At 37.1% G+C, this 23,082-nt stretch overlaps 1 protein-coding gene across 8 annotated transcripts in view; it reads right to left on the reverse strand.

Annotated features, from left to right (window-relative positions):
• Positions 1 to 23,082, reverse strand: part of NR2C2 (nuclear receptor subfamily 2 group C member 2) — a 42,748-nt gene that overhangs the window by 17,140 nt on the left and 2,526 nt on the right. For 4 of the 8 annotated variants that reach the window (XM_021409917.1, XM_021409915.1, XM_021409910.1 and 1 more), the window contains exons 2-9: positions 22,010 to 22,093; positions 8,790 to 8,900; positions 7,680 to 7,880; positions 5,253 to 5,355; positions 4,205 to 4,384; positions 2,740 to 2,887; positions 850 to 943; positions 315 to 448 (exon numbers count right to left, since the gene is read on the reverse strand). In XM_021409917.1, the coding sequence (XP_021265592.1) occupies positions 315 to 448; positions 850 to 943; positions 2,740 to 2,887; positions 4,205 to 4,384; positions 5,253 to 5,355; positions 7,680 to 7,880; positions 8,790 to 8,900; positions 22,010 to 22,069 (1,031 nt within the window). In that variant the 5' untranslated portion in view covers positions 22,070 to 22,093. Of the gene's footprint in view, positions 1 to 314; positions 449 to 849; positions 944 to 2,739; positions 2,888 to 4,204; positions 4,385 to 5,252; positions 5,356 to 7,679; positions 7,881 to 8,789; positions 8,901 to 18,155; positions 18,300 to 20,647; positions 20,748 to 22,009; positions 22,094 to 23,082 lie in introns of all 8 variants that reach the window. The other 4 variants (XM_021409911.1, XM_021409912.1, XM_021409913.1 and 1 more) reach the window with 3 other exon arrangements.

Here is a 23,082-nt window from a genome sequence, read left to right on the forward strand (position 1 = left end):
GGGCGAGATTGACAGACGGACTCATTGAAATTGAAGGTCTTTTCCATTCTATAATTTTATTCTATTCTTATTTTTCTTAGTATGAAATCTTGTTTAGCCTCAGACCACTAGTGTTATAACACATGACACAGTTCTTAATAAGTGGACTATGGGCTGAGACAACAGCCAAGTCTGGATTTCCAAAGAATTGTTTTTTGTATTTCACAGTACTGGGCAACCTCTATTGTGTTTGGTATCACAATACCAAATTACTTCAGTGAATTAGTGTAAGTATGCACTATACAGAATACAAAATGCTAAATCTAGATGCATACCGTGAAATCTCACTGGCGGATTGCTCTTCTTGTTGAATTTCAGAAGAATCTCCATTATTTAGTGAGTCACTGAGATTAGCAAGAGATGTTACAACATTTGCTAGTGTTCCTAAAGCACCCTGGCTCGTCTCAGCCTAAAAGGGAAGAACCATATTAGTGGATAAGAATTATAGGTGTACATCATATGTATTTTTTTGCCCATTTTTAATCTTTGCGTTCTTTTTACCCTTATGTACTTTTCCATTTCTTGAACACCTACAGGAGGTACACTGGCTCACATCTGATTGACAATGACCTTTAAACCCTAAACCACAACCTCTGTTGCCGTATTGTACAGGGAACTAGCTATGGTGTAAATAAGTGCAAAAAGAAATCACGTCTCTGTCAATGAACTTATTTTACCTGCATTCCTACAGGTTTTCAGACTTACCCCAACCTTTTCCTCTCAGGTGCAAGAACGACTTGTGTTTATGTACATAGCTAAGATAGTCTGTATATACCAATATATTCGGAACTTAACTGAAAGAATTCATACCTTGGAGTCAGCAGCAAGGAGGATGGTACCATCATCCCTGATCAAAGGCTGCTGAATATTCACAAGCATTCCTGGATCGAGAAGACCTGCAGACCTGTCGAAAACCATAAACTACGTGACAGTTAATGGTACCTAACATCCATAGGAAGAACGTGTTAATAACACGTCAGAATAAAAAAAGATTACCAGTTTTTAAATTTGCAGTTTCACAAAACTAACAACTTACTCATTAGGACATCAGTGTTTCTGAAATAGTTTGCCAAAAGCAGCTTGAAACACACGAATACTTTTTCCTTTCCTGTGCAAAAGCAGTGACAGGTTCCTAAACAGACATCCTCCTCATTTATTTTTGAAATTGGTTTATTCTGTTGTATGAAAGTTCTTAAGAAGCCACTTAGCAGGTCTAAAGTAAAGCCTTAGACTTTCTAAGGCATAATTGTGCATTCCAAGCTAGATAATGGACAGCAATAAATACAGTTAAGCCAATGAAATATATTTCACATTACAAAATAGTTGCATAATCAAGGTTACATAAAATCTCTACTGTCTTTTCTTCTGCTGCTTTCTGATCATGCATCCTTTCCCCTAATCTATTTAAAGGACACAGTGTTAAGTCTTTGCAGCCAGTAAGTTTGATTTACAGCCACAATACTCCTGACCTGTGTAACCCAATACAAATGAGTGATGCATGGCAGCTTCAGGCCTTGTGGCACTGATAGCTTAAACAGTCTGACACTAACACGGCGAACTACTGCAGCAAGCAAATTATCATGACTTATGCTAACCTGAGTCCTACATGAATGATACAGTTACACAATGAATATAACATTGTTTATAGGAGGGTAAAGCATCTGCAGTACAAGGAAATCTTGAGGTAGCAAATGTGTCTGCAAGCAGTATTTTTGAACAAAATGACCAGCAAATGAGAAACATTTAAAAACAACTCAGGAAATTTGTGGCTTAAGCTTCCTAATTGTAGCGTCATTTACCCAAAAAATATGCGTGTGTGTATTACTCATGCATACACATACATACACAAACACTGAATTTTGAGATGAAATATATATACTAACTGGAGCGGTGTGGTATATCATATTGCGTTCTATTTTATTAAGGAAAAAAAATTCTGCCTCTATTTATTATGATAATATACCATACTCATGCATTTTCATTGACTCCCTATGGAGAAAACTGAGAACATAAAAATCATATAGGAATATCATAGTATCGTAGAAAGTTAATAGAATCCTTAGAGTTGGAAGGGACTCTTAAAGGTCATTAAGTCCAACTCCCCTGCAATGAACAGGGACATTTACAGCCAGATCAAATTGCTTAGAGCCTGCTCCAGCCTGATCTTGAACGTCTCAAATGACTGGGCATCTACCACCTCTCTGATCAACCTGTTCCGATGCCTCACCACCCTTACAGTAAAAACCTTCTTCCTTATATGCAATCTAAATCTTCCATATAGCAAAAGGAAGCTGCAGGTTTACTGTTGCTGAGATCAGTCTTTTGCAGGCTCTTTACTACTGACTTCAGGAAGGGGAAAACTGAAGTCCGCTATTTGTGGATCTGATTTCAGAAAAGTGTGAACCTGAATCCATTGCACTGGTAAGCCTGCATGTTTTTTACTTACATTTCACATATGTGTCCTACTTGTGCTTTGACACGAGCTACAGCTCCTAACTTAAAACCACCTAACTGTACTCAGACATAAAGATATTGATGATTAACAGAATATACTATGTTGGTCTTGGTAATGGAAAACCAAAACTGGAACTCTTTTTTTGGCCAACGCTTTAGAGCGTAGGGGAAAAAAGAAAATAGCTGTGCCTGCAAAGCACAAATAAATAACCTTAAACAAGGCATGTTTTATAATGACTTACTTACCGTGTCCCATCTTTATCTGCAACAAATGTTGGAGTTGCTATTAGAGGGCTTCGCAGGTCTTTTCTGATATATATTTTCTCAGTGGAAGCTGCGCAGTTGGTTGGTTTTTCACGCTGCACATCAAAAGGCTTTCTTTCACTTTGAACCGCTACATGAAGATAGAAACATGCAAATTTGAAAGGAAATAATTCAAATGAGTATTACTAAAAAAAGTAAAACTCAATAGTAGGATTCCTGTTTAAATAACTACAGTGGTGAGTACAGCATGAAACTGAAATTTAATATCAAGAATGAAGAAACACTTCCAATTTTGCTATACTTGTGTCAAAGTAAATTTTAACTGAGAAAGGCACAGATTGATCATTTAAGTTTTCCTGAACTAGAGGCAAAGCTTGTCTTTTCACAGGCATTTAGGAGACAAAACATTCTGCAATATACATAAGAAAAAAAAAGTAGGGGGGGATTCTTATTCTTCCAGGTAAAGCTATACAAGTTATCTCCAGAATTACTCTGTTATACAAGAGATGAAGCTTAATTCCCTGGAATAAGAGTCTCTGCATGATACGCAATTCACTCATTCATTCATTCCAGAAGAAGAGTTTAGCTTTTGGAAACGCAGCAGTTTCTTCACCACAGATGTCACACCTTATATACAACACAGTGCGTGCATAGCACAGGAACGATCACTACACTTCTTGAGTTCTAAAGAGTAAATGCAACAAAGATCTCTTCATTTACAAGTCTAAATCCTGCCTCCTTTATAACTCAGTGTCTGGAATTTATCTTGCCTAGATGACAGTAGAAATAAGAATTAAGTATTTGTTGCTTCATCTTAAATTCTCCTTAAATTTATCAGAGAACAACAAGATAACAGGCTTCATGAAGTGCCGGACTGTAGAAGCAGAGGGTGCTATAAATTGGAATTAAAATGCATTGAAAGAGTTATTTGGATTCTAGCACTGGAATTGCAGTTAAGTACTGCACACAAATAGGAAAATATGTTGTTCAGAACATGATTATTTATATACAATGAATTATAATATAATATTGCTTAAAAATGACCAAACTAATATTAAAAAAGACAAACACTTCCCATCTCTGGGTAAAAAGAAAAAACCTGCAAAAAAACCATTCTGTACATGTAACACTAGACTCAGATTTACGTCCATCTTTGTTAGAAATATTTTGTACTATACATATACGCTGCATTTGTAACGTGCATACTAAGAGGCCTTAACTGGACTTCTCTAGGACTACAAGTAATCTGAAACACAGTTAAAAACAAATCACTATTGCACATTAAACATAAACAGCAATGAAAGAAAGGTGAGGCAGATGGCTATCAAAAGTTCAGTTTCCTTCAATCAACATAGACTGAAAAGAAGACGACACAGTAAAAACCAGCATTAGTCCACATATTTTTTAGTTGATAGGCACACTCTCACATTGGGTAGTTAACACTCACATTCCATTTTCATGCCCATCTCTAGACATTTCTTAAGCCTACAAAACTGGCACCGATTCCGATGGTGTTTATTGATGATACAGTCTTGGTTGCTACGACAACTGTAGGTCAAATTCTTCCTCACACTCCTTTTAAAGAAACCTTTGCATCCCTCACAACTGACAGCACCATAGTGACGACCTAGGAAACATATATACTGTTATCAGAAGAAAATAACTCCCATTTTAACATAAAAATAATTATCTTAAGCAAGTAAAGCATTGTAGGAGTCCCTCATTTTGTATTCTTGCCGTCATTTTGGACTGCAAAAGTACTATTAAAGTCTTACAAGACATTTCTTTTTTTTATCTCTTGTCAGGACTCTTCAAACTCCTTTGTTTGAAGAAGAGGTCTTTGAAATGGAGGTTCCTATTCTGGCCAACTATAGAAGCAGTTCAGCATACGAGCTATATAAAGAATAGCACATGGCTGAAGATACATTAAAAGAGCACACATGCTAATCATTTAAGTAAATGGAGATTATAAGTAATTTCAGAATAAAATCTGAAATTCAGTGTTTAGCCAAAACTCCTGTGCATATTAATTGATACTGTTTTAATTATATAAACACAGATAAAATGGAAAAGAAGGAAAGAATAAGAAGAGGGAGAGCTGTTCTCTCTGTACCACGAAAGCTTCCTTAGTTAATGTTGAAATTTTACCTAGTAGATTCCTTGTTACTGAATGGATCTGAAACACTGAAGACTTGAACTCTACTTGCCTCTTTCTTTAACAGTAAAAATCCAAAACCTACCAAGAAGTCCTACATTTGTCAGTGATCTCTGAGATCTCCTCCACTTGAAGTACAAATTAATACTCTTCCAAGCAGAGTTGTACTACTCTGTGCATATAGTTATAAACGTATAACACCTCTTTCCACTTTAGATTCAATTGCTTTCGCTATCGGCATGCTTATAATCATTTGAAACCACATGAAACCTCCTCCCTTCATTCACCCTAGTAATCTTTCCAGTCAGTTTCCTGAATGTTGCTTTCTATGCTTTCTTACCTGATGCTTTATCTCCACAGACCACGCAATATTCTACTACCTGGGCCCGCTGAACATCAGCTTTTCCCAGCAAACGTTCCACCGAAGCAGAGTCTGTCACTATCTGAGTGAAAATTCCAAAACAAAAAGAGGTAACTAGCCAGTATTTTCTGTTGAAAGCAAGGAGCTTTGCCTAGGGCTGGTGTATCAACAGGCAAGAAGCAGCTGAATGTGAAGACAAGTATGACAGATGTGGAATGAAATTAACTAGTATAAAATAAAAGTTAATGAGCATTTTTACTGTCAACAGTGAGACTATTAAAGCAGCCAAAGCAAAACATGAATCCCAAATTGAACGCCCAGCTTCATTCAGTAGAAGTTCCCTCACTTGTGCAGTCAGCAGTATGCTTCCTTTCTTGCAATTACTGTCAAACAACTGCTATATTTTAGCCAAAATTGGTTGTACTCCACATGCTGTTCCCAGACATCCTCACATTAGCTAATATGTATATATGGTTTAGAGGAGACAGCCTGAAACAGAGATCAATAATAGAAAACAGTTTGGTTTCTGAAGGTCTTTGATCCCAAAACTTCAGTTCAAAACATTCAACTTAACACAGAAAAATTAAAACAAAATCCACTTTGTAACAACTGGTGTAGCATTATAAAATAAATTTTAAAGGACTGTAGACACAATTATTCAAAAAAAATGATTAAAAAAAAAAGATACTGCTCCCTGTAAAATACTCTCTATTCTAACAGTACAAAAAGGAGCCAGGCACCACTTTTATTTATTCATTTTTTAAAGTTGGCTAGGAAAAAATCTCAAATTTCACTGGAAATGGATTATTGTTTATATAATTTGTTTTGCAAAGTTCCCATTGATATGGACTACATTCAAGGCCCACAAATATAACAGAGGCCATGAGCAAGCAGCGCGCCCTTGTGGCCAAGAAGGCCAATAGTAGCCTAGGGTGCCTTAAAGAGTGAGGTCAATCAGGGTGAGAGAGGTGATCCTTCCCCTCTACTTTACCCTGGTGTGGCTGTATCTGGAGTACCGTGTCCAGGTTCTGGGCTCCCCAGTTCAAGACAGATAGAGGACTGCTGGAGAAGGTCCAGTGGAGGGTTACAAAGATTATCAGGGGCCTGGAACATCACCCTTATGAAGAGAGGCTGAGAGACCTGGGACTTGCTCAGCTCGGAGTAGAGAAGGCTGAGAGAGGACCTTATCAATGCTTATAAATATCTAAAGGGTGGGAGTCAGGTAGATGGGGCCAGGCTCTTTTCTGTGGTGCACAGCAAGGGGCACCGGACACCAACTGGAACACAGGAGGTTCCATATGAAAGGGAGAGTGACAGAGCACTGGAACAAGCAGCCCAGAAAGGGAAAGTCTCTTTCTCTGGAGATATTCAGAACTCACCTGGATACTTTCTCTTGCAACCTGCTCTGGGGAACCTGCTTTGGCAGGAAGGTTGAACTTATGGTGAAAGAAATGTTGTTTTTGCATAACAATAAGATGTTATGACTAAAAAGGTCCAAAGAGGCACCATGGAGCTCTGATACAAGATAATTTCTGCTTGCAGAAATGAAGATGTACATTTTGGAGTAATGTAAGGAGATGTACTAGTACAAAAAGGTTCTGTAGTTTGAATGATCGCAAGAGGGGAAGGTTAACTACGAGAGGTTATCACAGCATATCATAATAGGTAAAAACTAAACAAGAAAGGGCGAATAGGGAGGAGTTAACCTAGCAGCAAACAGGGACCAGACATCCGCTGAGGGAATTAGAAGCATCGGATAGGCTACAAACCCTGGAGTCCTTGACCAACAAGGAAACGGGATGGAATGTGCATGAGGAAGTAGGAAATATGAACTGTCCCCTCTCTCCGCTCCTTGCACTCTTTTATTCTTAAGAGTTACCTGCTATTGCAAAAGCATGAAATAATTTGTGAAAGCAAATTCTGCTTGAGCCTGGAATACTGAACATGAGCATTTCTCAGACTAGGCAGTCTCTAGAGGCCTTTTCTAACCTCTGCAGTTCTGTGATTCCGTGACAGCTTCTGCTCTGAAGAACATCAACCCCAATATTGTGATACTGCATTATGAACCTAAGTTTGCCCAGGTAAGTTGTATCACTACGCATCTGTGAATCTCTAATAGATCATCTAACATCTTGGCACCCCTCACAAGCACCCGCTTAAATATTTGCGTATGTCTTCTCATAACTGGAATTTCAATGAGAGGTAATGAATGCAATGGAATGCATGAGGAACGTGAAGACAGGAGGATTTAGGATTGACTATCATAGCCCACAATTGTTATCATCTAATCCACGTTATAAAATTATTGCAATTTCTGACATCTTAAAGGAATTCTACATGTAAAGCACTGAAAACTCAAAAACTGAAATATGAAGATCTGTGGTTTATCTTGCTTAGTATATTTACCTGAATTCTGCCTGGCACAATGTTGTCTGCGGTGGTAAAGATAAGTTGTTTGGCGTTAGATGTCTCAGGTGCTGCCAAAATCACCTTTCCCGCACCAGTTCCATCTGGACTGGCTAAAATAAACTGTTGCTTTGGAGACGCAGATGAGTCCACTGCTGTCACTATCTGGATTTTTTGACCTGTCTGCTGATCTGTCACAATCTGTAAAACACGTTGAAGAATGGTATGCTTCTGTCTCAGAATTATAAAACATTGTTTAATAAAAGCCCTTGTTATTAATTATTTTGCTATTTGTTAGACTGCTGCAAGGTTATAAGTGCAAAACAATATTATCAAAACAAATTGTTTAGAATATTTCTGTATCTACATACCTATCATCTAGAAGAGAAATACTAGATAGACTTGTGAAAAGTGTGAGTTCATCTTGCGATGGAGGTTGTATGCCCAGGACCATTTCAAATCCCCTGGAATAGAAGACCCTCTTCTCCTGCACCACCAGTGGCAAAAGTACAACAGAGTACTGTACTGGCACAGAACAAGGTCAAGGAGGGCAAAAGAAGTACCGCAACATTCTAGTAACACTAATACTTAATTTTCATATGATTTGGCACTGCATACAATTAGAATTCTGATATATTAACGCTATCTTTATATTACCTATGAGTAACAACAATCCACCGCGTAGTAACCCAAGGGCTAATTTCAGCCTTCACAGGCAAGTCTGCCACTGGTTCTTTCTAAACATGACAGGAAGAAGCAGGGAGGAAGGGAGAGACAGAAGAAAGCCTTCAGAGATTATCTTAAGTGTTCTGAACTGTCTGTTGACAGTGTCTGCCCATTTGGTACGGGTAGAGCTCATGCAACTTGTATATGTAGGCTGTTTAACCCCTGAAAATATTCCTCACTCCACTATATCAATATAATTATTATATACAGCTAATGAGCCATCACCAAATGTATCTTTTGAGAGTAGTCTGCAATGAAAATGATCTATTATCACAAATTTTGAAGGAACCTTCCATAGATTTTAGCACTGTTTTGTATAAAATGAGAGGAGGAGGAGTAAAAATGAAGATGTAACAGTTTACTACTAAATCAATAGACTTTTACCTGAATGCGTTGTGGTGAACCTACAGAGGAATCTGTGGAAATAATCTGGATACGCTGGGAAGGGCTGGTCATCACTGGAGAATCAGATAATGAATGCTGAATAGTCTGTACCTGTTAAATAACACACAGAATTCTGATTTACACATTTTAAAGTACAGACATTTATTAAACATCAGATGGCTTTAGCATGCAACCTACATTTATTGGAAACGTTACAGCCATTAAACCAACTTGGATTTGTTTTCAATGAATTACAAGAATACTGTTTTTTGGGGAATAGAAAGAACCTGATAGATGACAAAAAAAAAAAAAAACCACCAAATCAAGACATATAATTATCCTGTGATTTTGAATAATTTTTCACAACCAAAGAAAACAGTTAAATTGTGCGAGTCTTCGGTTTACTGAAATGCACTTTTCTTAACTTACAATTTTATATTCATCCATTTTTTTCTTTTGTGTATTTTGTTTTTACAATGTGTCATGTTAAATATTTCATTCTTCTAAAAATTTAAAATAAAAATGCCCTCAATCCTGGGTTCATAGATGGGACAGGAGATACGCAAAATTTGCTGGAAGAGTACACAGACCTTCTATCCGACTGAACTGACATTTAGTTTTTACTTTTCTCATCTTACCTATGAAGTTTTCTGAAAGTGTGGTGCCTATACAGCCCAACTGAACAAAATGGTAATTTCACTCTCCAAGTGAAAGTAAGAAAAATCTTAACAGTGCAATATTTTTAGAGGCAAAAAGTTAAACTTAACATGGCTGGTAATCCAGATATCTTTGTTTTTGTGCGCTCTTTGTCTCTCTCCCACCTTCTTTTTCCAAGTTGTTCTGTCCTTCTGTGCAACCTTTTTCTCAAATGTATACTACTACAGATATTAGTGTACTCAGCAGGCATCCAGGTGCATGTGAGTAACTTCTGTTATTCTAGTGAGGAGTTCACTGGCATGATGCTACAAAAGCTCTGCTTTCCTGGTGCATTTTCCAAGTCAGTAATCAATGACTTGGATTAACAATTTAACACTTGTGAGAAAACGCAAACAAAAGGTAATTTTGTTCTAAAGCCAAATATTGCACATGCTCACCAATGTTTTCAGACAGGATACAAAAATATTTGAATAACAGTATACATAAGACATTTTGTTGCAACAGGTTACAGTAAGTAACATAATTCTAAACAGTAAATAAACATTTACCATAATAGACTGCAGCAACTCCAGAGGTGACACTATTGTCCACAGGCAACAATATGACATGGATAATTTTTAGTCACATTCTTTTTGAAAGTTATGTAATAAAATGATGAGAAAAATACTTTGGAAGACTACTGACAGCAAACTTTACACATGCAGCATGTCTAAAAACAAAGTATTATGAATTGTTATGATACAATACAGACTTATACAGATATTCCACTTAAATGGAAGTAAAATACTGCAGTGATGTACTATATAAAAAAGAATAGAATATTGCAGTTTGGTTTCTTCTACACTCAGTTTAAGCCATAACTACTTATTGAAAAATGAGGCAAATAGGCCAGAACTCTATTCTTTGGAAAAATGTTTTTTTAATCTCAACAAATTATATGCCTAGATTTTTTTTTTAAACATACATCTGCCTAATGCTAAATAAACCTTATTTTCAGTTTAACAGATTTTACATTTTGATAATTTCAGAATTTTAAGTATTTTCATATTGTAAACTCTATAATATACAATAACGAAGAATTTAATTGTAAACAATTTGTGTTCTCATAAACACCCCCCAAATACAAGTTTACACTGTTCCACAGTATCTATAGGGTTGCGTTTAATACATTGAAGCAGAGAATCACCAAGGTTGGACAAGACCTCCAAGATTATCCACCTACTACCCACATTTCCCCACTAAACCATGTTCCTTAGTACCACATCTAAACGTTTACTGAATACCTCCAGGGAGGGTGACTCAACCACCTCCCTGGGCAGCCCATTCCAGCGTCTGACCACTCATCCAGAGAAGAAATTTCTCCTAATATCCAACCTGAACCTGCCCTGGCTCAACTTGAGGCCATTTCCTCTAAGTCTATTGCTAGTTAGGTGGGAGAAGAGGCTAACTCTCACCTCACCACAACCTCATTTCAGATGGTTGTAGACAGCAAAATATGACTGGCTATAACAACTACATTCTACATAGGAATTAGAGTATCAAAATAGTCTAATATCTGCAGTGACAAGTGGCCAAACCTAGGAAACTCACAAGTTGTTTTTATTAAATCTTCTTATTTCAAATAACTTCGGAATGATTTACTCATCAAAACTCGTACAGGTGGACAAGAGGTTACTGTCAATTTAATTACCTCCTGTTTAATATACAAAGAAGTTAATTTGTGATGTAAGGAAAGAAAAAAACAGTTTGGATAGAAGGAAAATTTACTGCACCGTCTCCTTGGGGGAAAAAAAGCCTTAAAATACACAGCACATTTCATGAAACCATGCTGTTTTACTCTCCTACTGGCCATATCCTAAGTAGTCCCATACATTAGCTAGAAGTAAAATCTAAATCTATATTTAAAACAAAGGGCACAGAAGTTGAATGACAAATAAGGCAAATGTACAGGTAGATACACATAGTAACATATTCTCATTATTAAATGATACAAGGCATCCAGCAGTAGAGAAAAATACCTAGGCAAGAAAACAACAACAAACAAAAAAAACAGCAAGATGCTTATAATCAAGAGACTCCCAGTGGACTCATTTGAACATCAGCTTCCTTATTTAAATCCAATGGCTACTGAAAACATCAAGTTTATTTTCCAGACTGAATACACATGCCATTGGTTGACAGCAAAACAAGAACCAAGGTAGAAAGTAAAATGCAAAAATGGAACAGTTTACGAGAGGAAAAAAAAAAACATGCAGTATTATTTGTCAGCTAAATTTCTACCTTGAATATTTTCACACACCTACAATGGTATCCATTCTTATCAATTCTGATGATTTTTTAAAATAATTTATTATTATACTTATTCAATTGGAACAAGTTTGACTTCTTCAGTAGAAAATAAAGAAAGAAACAGTAGTCCAAGAATATGCAACATTCACTGGACTGTCAGAGATTAACCAGGTTGACTTCAGATACCTTACATAAATGCTATAGGAAAAATTTGGGATTCTAATTAAAGATAACATAAATCGAATCAAAATATTCTGAAAGCAAATTACTTGTAAATACTCATTTCAGTTTAACACCACATTAGGTCTATTTAGAGGATTACACTTACTGTTGACTGTATTAACATACTGTTCAAAACAAACGTCACACCATGGAAAACCTGTGTAATGTTTAAAGCAACCGCTATGGAAGCTGTATATACAAAAACCTAGTCCTTCCAAGTCAGTGATGGTACATTTCCATAATTCTAAATTATATTTCAAAAAATTAAATGTGTCTCAATTTCTTTAAGAAAGGAAGATTTCCAGAGAAGATGAAAGAAATAAATCAACCTTATATCACAGAACTTCAGTGCATCGCATTTTACACAGGCTTAATCCACAATCCTTGGGAAAAAAAAAAACACCCACACTAATATCGTGACTTAGAGATAGTTAGAAAATAATGAATGTAATGTAAAAGATTCACTCAAGACCTCCTAATTCCCCTACAGATGACATATCAAAAGCACCTACTTTAAGAAATGGGAAAAATAGTACGTTCTAATGTATGTAGTATCGTTTGCTTTCTGGAGTTCCTTAGCTGTAAGCTGTACAGACTCTAGTACTTATAGTGTCAAATCCTTCCTGCAGCCTTATTTACATTTTCCCTCAGCAAATCCCTGAGGCCAAATCAATCTGAAAGAAATGTTGAAGTCACTTCTAGTCAGATCAAAGATACCTGCATCCAGTCTCCATTAATGAGGATTCCAATCACAGAAAGCAACTAGAATCGTTATAAAACACCTTCTCTGTGACCCTTCTCCTCTGAAGGTCAAGTGCACTATCATTGCCTGTAACCAAGGAAGCAGAATCGATGTGTTCCTGCTGTTTTGCCAGCTGCTGAAGGAGTTTGTCTGATGATAAAATTAATTTCATCTGGGGGAGATATTCCCAAGTTTTTAAGCTTACCCCTCCCACTGGTCTCTCTGTTCTTAAGCACCTTAACACACTTTCTGTGAAGTATAAAACAGCAAAATGAAATCTGAGAAAAGTGTTTGCTTATAGCTTGAAGTATTTTCAAATCAACAAATTGAAAAGGAAAATCCAACGTATCTCTTGTGGAACATCTTTGGCCTTAAAGTTCATTAACTTAACATATTTAAAAGAATATATACTCCTCTCTCAACTTGTCCAGGCCTTGCAAATAACACAAATCAGTATTATTACATGTAAGAATTAATATAGTAAGTTTGTGACACCTGGATGATTCATTAGCTTAAGTTCCATGACAAAATATTTGTATGAAGCTGCAACAAAGGCTGACCAAAGAACGAAAAAAAAAAAACTATTAAGGAAATTTTTAAGTTACATTTTCTGAACTTTTCAGAAAAGTGACCATGGACTTGACTAGTTTTATGAAAATAAACCTGAATGCAGTGAATTACCATTAGAAATCCTTACACAACAAATACATGACTTGTGTTTATTCAAGTAGCTATGGTATTTGATTTCAACTTCAAGGACCCTCAGCCTTACCACTGAAATGTGTTCACTACTGATTGAAATTGGGCTCTTTACTTGAAAGAAAACGCTGTTTGAAAATAGTAACCATGAATAATTACTGTAACTACCAGATTGTATTTACAGCACAGGTACAGCATAACAATTAGTTGACCTGATATTTATTTACTGTGAAAAAACTCTTATACCTAAGATATGTGAGAACACACAATAAAATTACAACTGCAATATTCTTGTGCTTAATATGTGACACCATACTTAATAATCTTTTGACACTAGTCCTTAATTGGGCACTCAAGAAAGAAGCTTACAATATCTAATTTGCATTTGTCTTACCTGGAATAAGAACTGAATCTGAAATATAATAATCCTCAATCACTACACAACCCTCTGCTCACAAATATATTTCCCACCTTAAACTTCAGAATAACTGCACTGTGAAGGTGGAATCCTTACAAGACTTACAACACGTAATAGGGAGAAAAAAAAGGAAAAAAAAGACAACTTACAGCGGCTTGATTTTTCAAATTGAAAGACAAGGTAGAGTAATTGAAATTTGAAATAAAATACAAAATCAACCATCTATTTAATGTCCTATAGCGCAGTCAACAGCTTTATGTGCATATAGCTGCCTAACTCACAAAGTAAATCTCAAGGATTTGAGCAAGAAACATATATAAAATGCATCTTTAACTGCAATTCTTTCTCTGAGGGAACTTTTAGCATTATATGCTGCACAGACACAGTACAAACGCTTTAACTCTTATTTTTATATGACACCTTATATTCTACTGTAACAAACATCCACAGTGAAGCAGAATTATAATTTCTACCTTTAATTTCTCTATATAATCAGAAGCATCATTAGAGAACAATGTTGCAAGAGTATATATTGTCATGAAATTATAAAACACCCCTGGTTAGAAGGGACTTCCAGAAGTTCATCATGTCCACAGGAAAAGGGAGCCTAGATTAGATTATCCAGCAGCCTGTTGAATTGCATCTTGACAACCTCCAATGATGGGGATTCTACCGCAACGCTGGGGGATGTTGTTCAAGTGATTAACTGTTCTCACTGTGCTATATTTCTTCTACCAAGACAAAACCTCATCTGGTGCAGCTTGCACCCATTGCCATGTGGCTTCTCCATGCAGCTCCTTGTGAAGAGACAGCCTCCACGCTCTTTGCAGCCCCTGTTTAAGTACTGGATTATGTTTAATGTTAATTATATTATGTTTAATATAATAGCAAGACTCTTAAATTAAGAAGATTCTGAAATTACTGTAAATAGTAATTTTCAAAGGAAGACACTACCCACAAATTATTTCAGATATCTACCATTCTGCTTAAAATCTGTTTTTTGCTGCTGTATTTCACTTACTGGAAACGTTACATGCATTCTTACAGTGACACCTCTTGCATGTGCCTGAAGACTAGGACCTATCTTGTACTGGAATTTTTGCTACTGTACATAGAGATTATATATATATATATCTCGAAAGGCTGAAGCATCTGGGACTCTTCAGTCCGGAGAAGAGAAGGCTGAGAGGGGATCTCATCACTGTTTATAAATAAGTGAGGGAGTCAGCATCATGGGGACAGACTTTTTGATGGCAAGAAACAACAGAAGAAGGAGCAACAGGCAGAAACTGGAACACATAAAGTTCCATATTAACACAAGGAAGTTTACCGTCAGAGTGACAGAGCACTGGAACAGGCTGCCCAGAGAGGTTGTGGAGTCCCCTTCTCTGGAGATATTCAACATCCATCCGGATGCCCACCCGAGCACCCTGCTGTAGGGAAGCAGCTTTAGCAGGGGGGTTGGACTCTATGATCTCCAAAGATCCCTTCCAATCCCTACAATTCTCTGACTATAGTATTTGATCTGTATCATCTTGAAGGAGGTAGGAGAAGAAGCCATCAATATTAAATGTAAATTTAGGACTTAAAAAGACTCAACATCTCTCAAGAGTAGTCTTCATGATTGGTTAGAGCTGTGAATCTGTTATTGTTTAACAACATCTCAGGATTTCTGTGAATCTCTTAAAAGTTTGCAAGATGATTTTAGAACTGATTTTTCCACTTCAGTACTCATATTGCAAACACTACATACAAGTAGGCAGACTGAGGGAAGAAAACAATTCCATGAAGGATGCCAAGTGTATATACACCAGAAGATGGAGCTGAAGCAGCAAGTCATGAAGAACTGTCTGCTCCGGACCAGTCAGTACAGGACTTCATTCATCCGAGCTCTCAAGGTAATAAGCATCATTATCAAAAGTCCATTTACAAATTCATTAATAATGCAATGCATTAAATGCACAACAAAGAATCTGCATATATCTCAGAAAATAAAAAATATAATTAGAAACGTACGTATCTACTTCTTCACATTTTCCATCACTAACCTAAAATACAAGTATTTGAGAAGTAGGTGCATTTTTATGAATGGCAAGATTAAATTTGCCTTCTTCCTTTTATCTACTAGGTGTCATCTTATGCACATATAATTTTATATAAGTAAATGTATATTGATACTTTTTTTCTCTAAAAAGTAGCTCACATTCTACATTTCAGTTGCAATCATATTAAATTGTTGACGTTTGCCTGCATTTGCACAAGTTCAGTAGTTTGAAACAAAGCTTCTCCTTTTCATGATTGTTACAATCTTTGAAATAATGAGGATTTCTTCATAGCCTTGCTGTCAAGTTGCTTACTAATTTACCAAACTGACTTGCCCAGTGTTTTATTTGCATATGCATTTATGTGTTTAGGCGTATGTTTGTATGAACATATGTAGACAACTAATAAAAAAAAATCTTCTGTACTTACTAATCAAATTTTTAGTACTTTCTATAGCTTATTCCCCTACTACTACATTGATAATAAAAAAATTATCTGACAAATACATCAAGGGAACAAATCAGTAGGCCACAAATTAGAAGAATTTTTGAATTCATGCTTTCACTAAATGCTCTAGATTTTCCAGCTTAAGTAGAAAATTTCTTAGATGCATGCCACTAAAACTCTAAGTAAGAGTACTGCTTGAATAGCCTGGTCAGATCTCACTATATGTAAAGCAATTTCAGAGGTACTATTAATAAGAGAACAGAAATTAAAGTAAGACCTAGTTAAAACAATTATAGACCAAATACATTCAGTTGCACCCAGAGACTTCTTAGAAATTTTATCTAACTGAAGTTAAAAAGAATTTCAATTGAAGATACAGTATCTAGTTTTTACAGTATAAAAACATGTTTCATCTCAAATTGTATACTTTTTACAGACCTTCTTCCTAATTAACGTCTATAGCTATTAAGTTTATAACAGGTCTTTCTGAAAGATCATAGAATCACAGAATCATAGAATGGCCTTGGTTGAAAAGGACCTCAAAGATCATCCAGTTTCAACCCCTCTGCTGAGTGCAGGGCTGCCACCCACTAGACCAGGCTGCCCAGAGCCACATCCAGCCTTGCCCTGAATGCCTCCAGGGACGGGGCATCCACAACCTCCTTGGGCAACCTGTTCCACTGCGTCCCTGCCCTCTGAGGGAAAAACCTCCTCCTAATATCTAACCTAAATCTCCTCTGTCTCAGTTTAAACCCATTCCCCCTTGTCCTATCGCTATCCACCCTTGTGAACAATCGTTCCCCCTCCTGTTTATATGCTCCCTTCAAGTATTGGAAGGCCACAATGAGGTCTCCCCGGAGCCTTCCCTTCTCCAAGCTAAACAAGCCCAGTTCCCTCAACCTTTCTTCATTGGAGAGGTGCTCCAGCCCTCTGATCATCTTGGTGGCCTCATCTGATCTGGTTCCAAGAGCTCTGCATCTTTCTTGTACTGGGGGCCCCAGGCCTGTACACAGTAAAATGTACATGCCACCTGGAAACATCAAATATTTTTCAAGTCTGTGAAATGAATACATTTGTATCTTACAACAGTTGCAGTGTTACCCTTTGGAATGTCCAGTCCTGACCATACCGGCCCTTCGTAGAGTGACAAATAAAATTCAAGATCACCATTTGTCTATGAGGCCGGATGACATGCCTCCCAGAGTTCTGAAGGAGCTGGCTGTGGTGGCTGCTGAGCCGCTCCCCATTATATTTGAGAAGTCGTGGCTGTCAGGTGAGGTCTTGGGTGACTGGAAAAAGGGTCACGTCACTCCTATTTTTAAGAAAGGCAGCAAGGAGGATGCAGGGAACTACAGGCCGGCGAGTCTCACCTCTGTGCCTAGGGAGATCATGGAACAGATCCTCCTGGATGACACACTGGATTACATGAGGAGCATGTGATCTGAAACAGCCAGCACAGCTTCACCAGGGGAAGGTCATGCCTAACCAATCTGGTGTCCTTCTATGATGGAGCGACAGCACTGGTGGACAAAGGGAAGGCGACCGACGACATTTACTTGGACTTGTGCAAGGCCTTTGACATGTGTTGGGAAACACTGCATGCCTGGTAGAGCGTAGCTGACTTTTCTCAAAGATTTATGGTATGATCTTAGATAAGAAGTAAGCTGTGTATGTGTGGAATTTAGCGCTTGTAGTGCTTTAATTAACAGCAGGTGCTGTGCTCGAAAATAGCCTGGGAAATGATATTGTTTTGAGACACTTCTGAGATCTGTGGGGCACCTATCTTGTAAACAAGTATGCTATATAAGGAAGGGCTGCTGCCCTAATAAACGAAGCTATTTGAACTCACACTGAGTTGCTGCTTCCCACGCGGGCGGGCGTTTGTCTTTTCCCTTTGCCGACTGTCGGGGTAACCCTGTGTCCAAGCGTTTTCCTACAGACATGGTCCCCCACCACATCCTCATCTCCAAATTGGAGAGATGTAGATTTGAGCCTACAAACAGGACAGGAGTCAACTCTTTAGAATGGCAGGACAATGGGAAATGGTTTTAAGTTAAAGCAGGGAAGATTTAGGCTGGATATCAGCAGGATGTTCTTTACCAAGAGAGTGGTGAGATGCTGGAACAGGCTGCCCAGAGAGGCTGTGGATACCCCATCCCTGAAGGTCAACCTTCAAGGCCAGGTTGGATGGGGCCCTGGGCAGCCTGATCTAATATCAGATAAGGAGGTTGGTGGCCCTGCCTGTGGCAGGGGGGTTGGAGCTTGATGATCCTTGAGGTCCCTTCCAACCCAAGCCATTCTGTGACTCTATGATTCCATGATATGATTTTAAGTTTTATTGCCGTAACAGGCTGATTCTGCTGCAAAACCTTGTATGAGGCATATAAAATCAGAAGTCACCATGGAAGCTGCAGTTTTCAGCTCATCTGCATCACAAAGAATCTCAGACTGAGTCTAACACTAACCCCTTTGGCTGACCTATATTACACCAGAGATTGTCACATCTGGTAATATCTTGAATCCAGAGACTTCCAAACTGTGTAAGGTATGCAGGATCTCATTTCTCCAATTTGCATTTTGTGTGAAATACCTTTCAGGCTGCCTTGGTTAGAAGTGATTTAAGAACAGTTGCATTTGAAGTACGAATCGTTTGAGAAGACTTGGCATCAAAACTTCACTTCGAAAACTCATCCAAAATGAAAAAATGGTCACCAATAATAATAAAGTAATGAACATAAACGAGCTTACTTTATTAACTCTTACAACATAGTGAAAACTTATTCAATCAGATCAGCAGTATTTCTACTGCTGCTCTTCAGCCCACCGTGCTTTACCTGGTCTTAAACCTAAACTGCTGAACTACCAATGGTATAACATTTAAGAGACATTTAAAGAGGATCAAGAAAATACTGTATGTGACAAAGATAACCAGAATTCTTTTAGTCCCATTGCAAAAGGTATTTTCAGAAAGGCACAAGGTTTTGGAGGGCACTGGGGAGAACTGAATGCAACTGAAATCCTTAAACAATGCAGCTGGCATAAATGAGCTCCCAGTAAGCACAGAGCTCAAGACAGGCACCTCCTGTGACTCTCCCTATAGCTTCTGTGACAGAGAAAGAGAAGGACGCACTGGGAATTCTTCGTGGCTTAAAGGTTCTTCCTGCTCTCTTCAGATCTGATTTTGGAAGGAGGTAATGGCCCTTATTCCTCCCTACTGTGACAGCTCTTTTTAAAAACTGCATCTTAAAAACTAACGCACTGTGCATACAATATATGTCCATAACAAAATACATTTTAATGATACACAAACTAATTTTAAGTTGATGCTGGGACTGAACCTGGGCCATTGATACATTGCATGGTAACAGTACTAAATAAATACTTAATAAAAGCAGCATTACTTATTTCTCCATTAAGGCTAAAGCATTTTCTGCGCTTTTCAAAAGTGACTGAGGATGAGGAGGAATTCCTAAAATTCCCTCTGAATCCCCAAGCTGCTCTCTACTCTGCAATTCTATGAACAGAAGTACAGTCAACTGCATACACTAAAAATGGAACTCTCTCACACAGTCTCTCCAGAAACATACAGTTGGAAAAACACAAGAAGCAACACTGCTATAAAGAAACCAAAAGCAGAGGAAACATTTGAAACCATTAGAAGGACAATCTTATAAAGCCCTTAAAAATACAATCAGTACAAAAATACAAACAATGGAGACTGCTCAGTAACTCCTGTGATACAGCCACAATATAATGGAAAGGAAACATGATTAAGTGCTGCTCAAGAAGGAAAAACAACACATAGCCTACTTGCACAGCAACCTGATTTGAGGCCTGGCATTGTAGTTTTCAGTGAAGCCATGCACAACGTATGTGACAACTATACTGAAAAACTGCTGCAGATATAACCGAACATATACTAAATTATCTTGTTTGCAACTTGTCTCTGAACATTCATAACTTAAAATTCAGTACATGATTAATGACTCTTTTCCTTTCATTCAATTTTATAATATTCAAATTAGTCCCTCATTTAAGGCTAATGCCAGGTTTTATGCTACATTTTCTACTGTAATCAGAGAGCACAGATACAGTACACTTCAAGAAATTCAGTAGTGTATTTAGTTGTTTTAAAAACTGCATCAGACTGAAGACACCCAGTCATTCATACAAAAGAAATATTTTAAATGTATAGGTAAATTCAGTTAACTCTTAGTGACACAATGCTGCTTGCAACTGTTTTTCCATGAAAAAAGTTTTCACGGGGGTATGCACCAAACAGGTGTATAATTTAAGGAGGAGTTGAATACTGTAAAGAGATGAAGCCCTCTATTTACCCACCGGCTAGGAAGAAATCACAGAGCTTCATAAATTCTCGGGATGAAGCGATCTCTCCAGTGGCAAGATACAACCATCACACTATGTTACCACGGTGCATTTCCTGCACGAGGAATTACAAACGTCACATATTTTATGTGTCTAAGATGTGATTAAAGATCTCAAGTACTATCAAAACAGTTTAAGGTTTGCAGTATTTCCATTACAGGTTTTTATTTCTGAGTTGTTTTGGAAAAGGCTTTTTCTTCACAAAAAAAAAGTGCTTGCCAAATTGATATCCGATATAGTAAATCTGAGTGACAATCACTTGTCAGTTTTCAGTGTGAAATTATACTTTTTTTTTTTTTTTTTTAAATATGCCTTAGGTGTTATTTCCAGAATAACTGGTAGGCCATTTTCCTCACTGTAGAATAATAATTTTTAAGAAAAAAATGCCACAAAGAATTTCTAATCCATTTCTGAAAACATGACGTACATTTACCTTATACAGCTTATTCTTGAATTGATCATGCTTTTTAATATCAAGCTATAATCTTAGTTCAATAGGTTAAAAACAAACAAAAACAACCAACCAAAACCATGGTCTTGTCCACAGAAGTCTCTTAGTATTTTTGCCCTTCCTTCTTTATGAAATCTCAATTATAAAATCACACAGTTAAACAATATTAACTTTGAAGGATATTAAACCAAATAATTTTAAACAAAAGTAATTGTTTTTCTGTCTTTTTTTTTTTTAAACTAAAGTTAGCAGTCTGAAAGGGATAAATTACTTCTCTTCTACGGCCATGAATACATTGCAGTTTGAGCGTTTACGAGCTGATTTAGACATTTTACCTGTTGAATATCCAAGCTTCACTGAATTTAAAGACATCACTTAATAGCAAGCACAAAAATCTACTCAGTGTTATCTTGTATACAGATACGAAATATAAAGCTTGATTTAAATTAACCATCCTATCTATTGTAAATTCAATATAATACATAAGTAAAACAGGTAACTTCAAACATTTGAGATTTAGATGACAACTCAAGAGAAGAGCAGCGACCTTTCATGATCAAAATAAATTAATCATCAAATCACAAGAAGTTTTTTTAATATTATTCTTCTAAACAACCCATAATATAGACAAGCATGTCTGCAGTTAATGGTGAACTTCCCACTTGCATTCCTGATAGGGAGGTCACTAGAATGAAACAGACCATGTATCATCAGTTGCACCGGTTTGTATGTCTCCAGGCATAAAGCAGTACTGTTCTATGAGGATCTGCTCTGTTTATTATAAATTGGAAACAGTGAAGACAATCTTAAGCAGTTTTCCTCCCACAAGCTCACATGCCAAGCATCGTGGCATCTTCTTCACTCACCTCAGCCACCTGCTGAGTCTCCATTACCTGCTGAGCCAGCACCTCCATATTGGTTGCCATGGTGAAGCAAGATCATTAGAAAACCTGTTTGAAAAAGATGCCAGCAACTTCCATCAGGCTCAAAAGTTTGTTTTTTTTCTTCTCACTGTTAAACAAGTCTCCGATACAACTTAAGAATTTACAATACTATTTCATCTATCCGAAAAAATTTAAGATATGGTGTGGATGTGTGAGTGTATATACATGTATATGCACAGTATGTGCATACAGAAAATACAGTATTCAAAAAGCTGAATTATGCTATTATGGGCACAGTTATTCTACTTCATAAAACTTCTCATACAATTTTTTTACTCTATTATTTAAGCAGCAAGCATGAGATGCTGATTTTATAATACAGAAAGGACTGATTTAAACATCAACTATCGGTACGGTTTGTGGAATTCACAGACCGTGTAAGTGCTCTCCTGAACTCAAGGGATGGGAAACTTTGCAGATAAACTGCTGCTGATTATGCCCTGGACAAGGAAACAGCAATCTGAGAATGGCGTTTGAGCAAGCTTTCATTGAGTCATTCCAACAAACTACCATGATCACCCATATTCTTACAGTAATCTACCACAGTACAGGTAAAAGACCACCACATCTAGAAAACATTCTAGATACTAGAAAATACATCTTAATTATAATGTGTCAGTATTGTCAGTCTGACATGAAAATACTACAGAACTGCTTTATTTTGTTGTGGGCATCGGTACCTTGAGCTTCACGCTTTTCAAGGTTTAAAGAGCAAAAGAGCAAACAGAAGAAATAAGAATAAATATTTCCTAAATCTTATTAATGATTCATATAAGGGCTGTGTTCCTCAAAGGTCAATTTAATTAATGTTTCAAATTCATGCACTGATGTTCTCATTACAAAGCCAGAGTTCACATTATGACCCAGGTGTAGGTAATGAAAATGCATTCCTGAATAGCAGCATATTTGACACTTCATTGAAAACCTTCTGCTGACACTTGCAAAGCAATCATTTCACATAAAGTTAAAAAAAACAAAAACATAGCAAACCATCT

This window comes from Numida meleagris, chromosome 11 (genome assembly GCF_002078875.1).
Source record: "Numida meleagris isolate 19003 breed g44 Domestic line chromosome 11, NumMel1.0, whole genome shotgun sequence".
NCBI lineage: Eukaryota > Metazoa > Chordata > Aves > Galliformes > Numididae > Numida > Numida meleagris.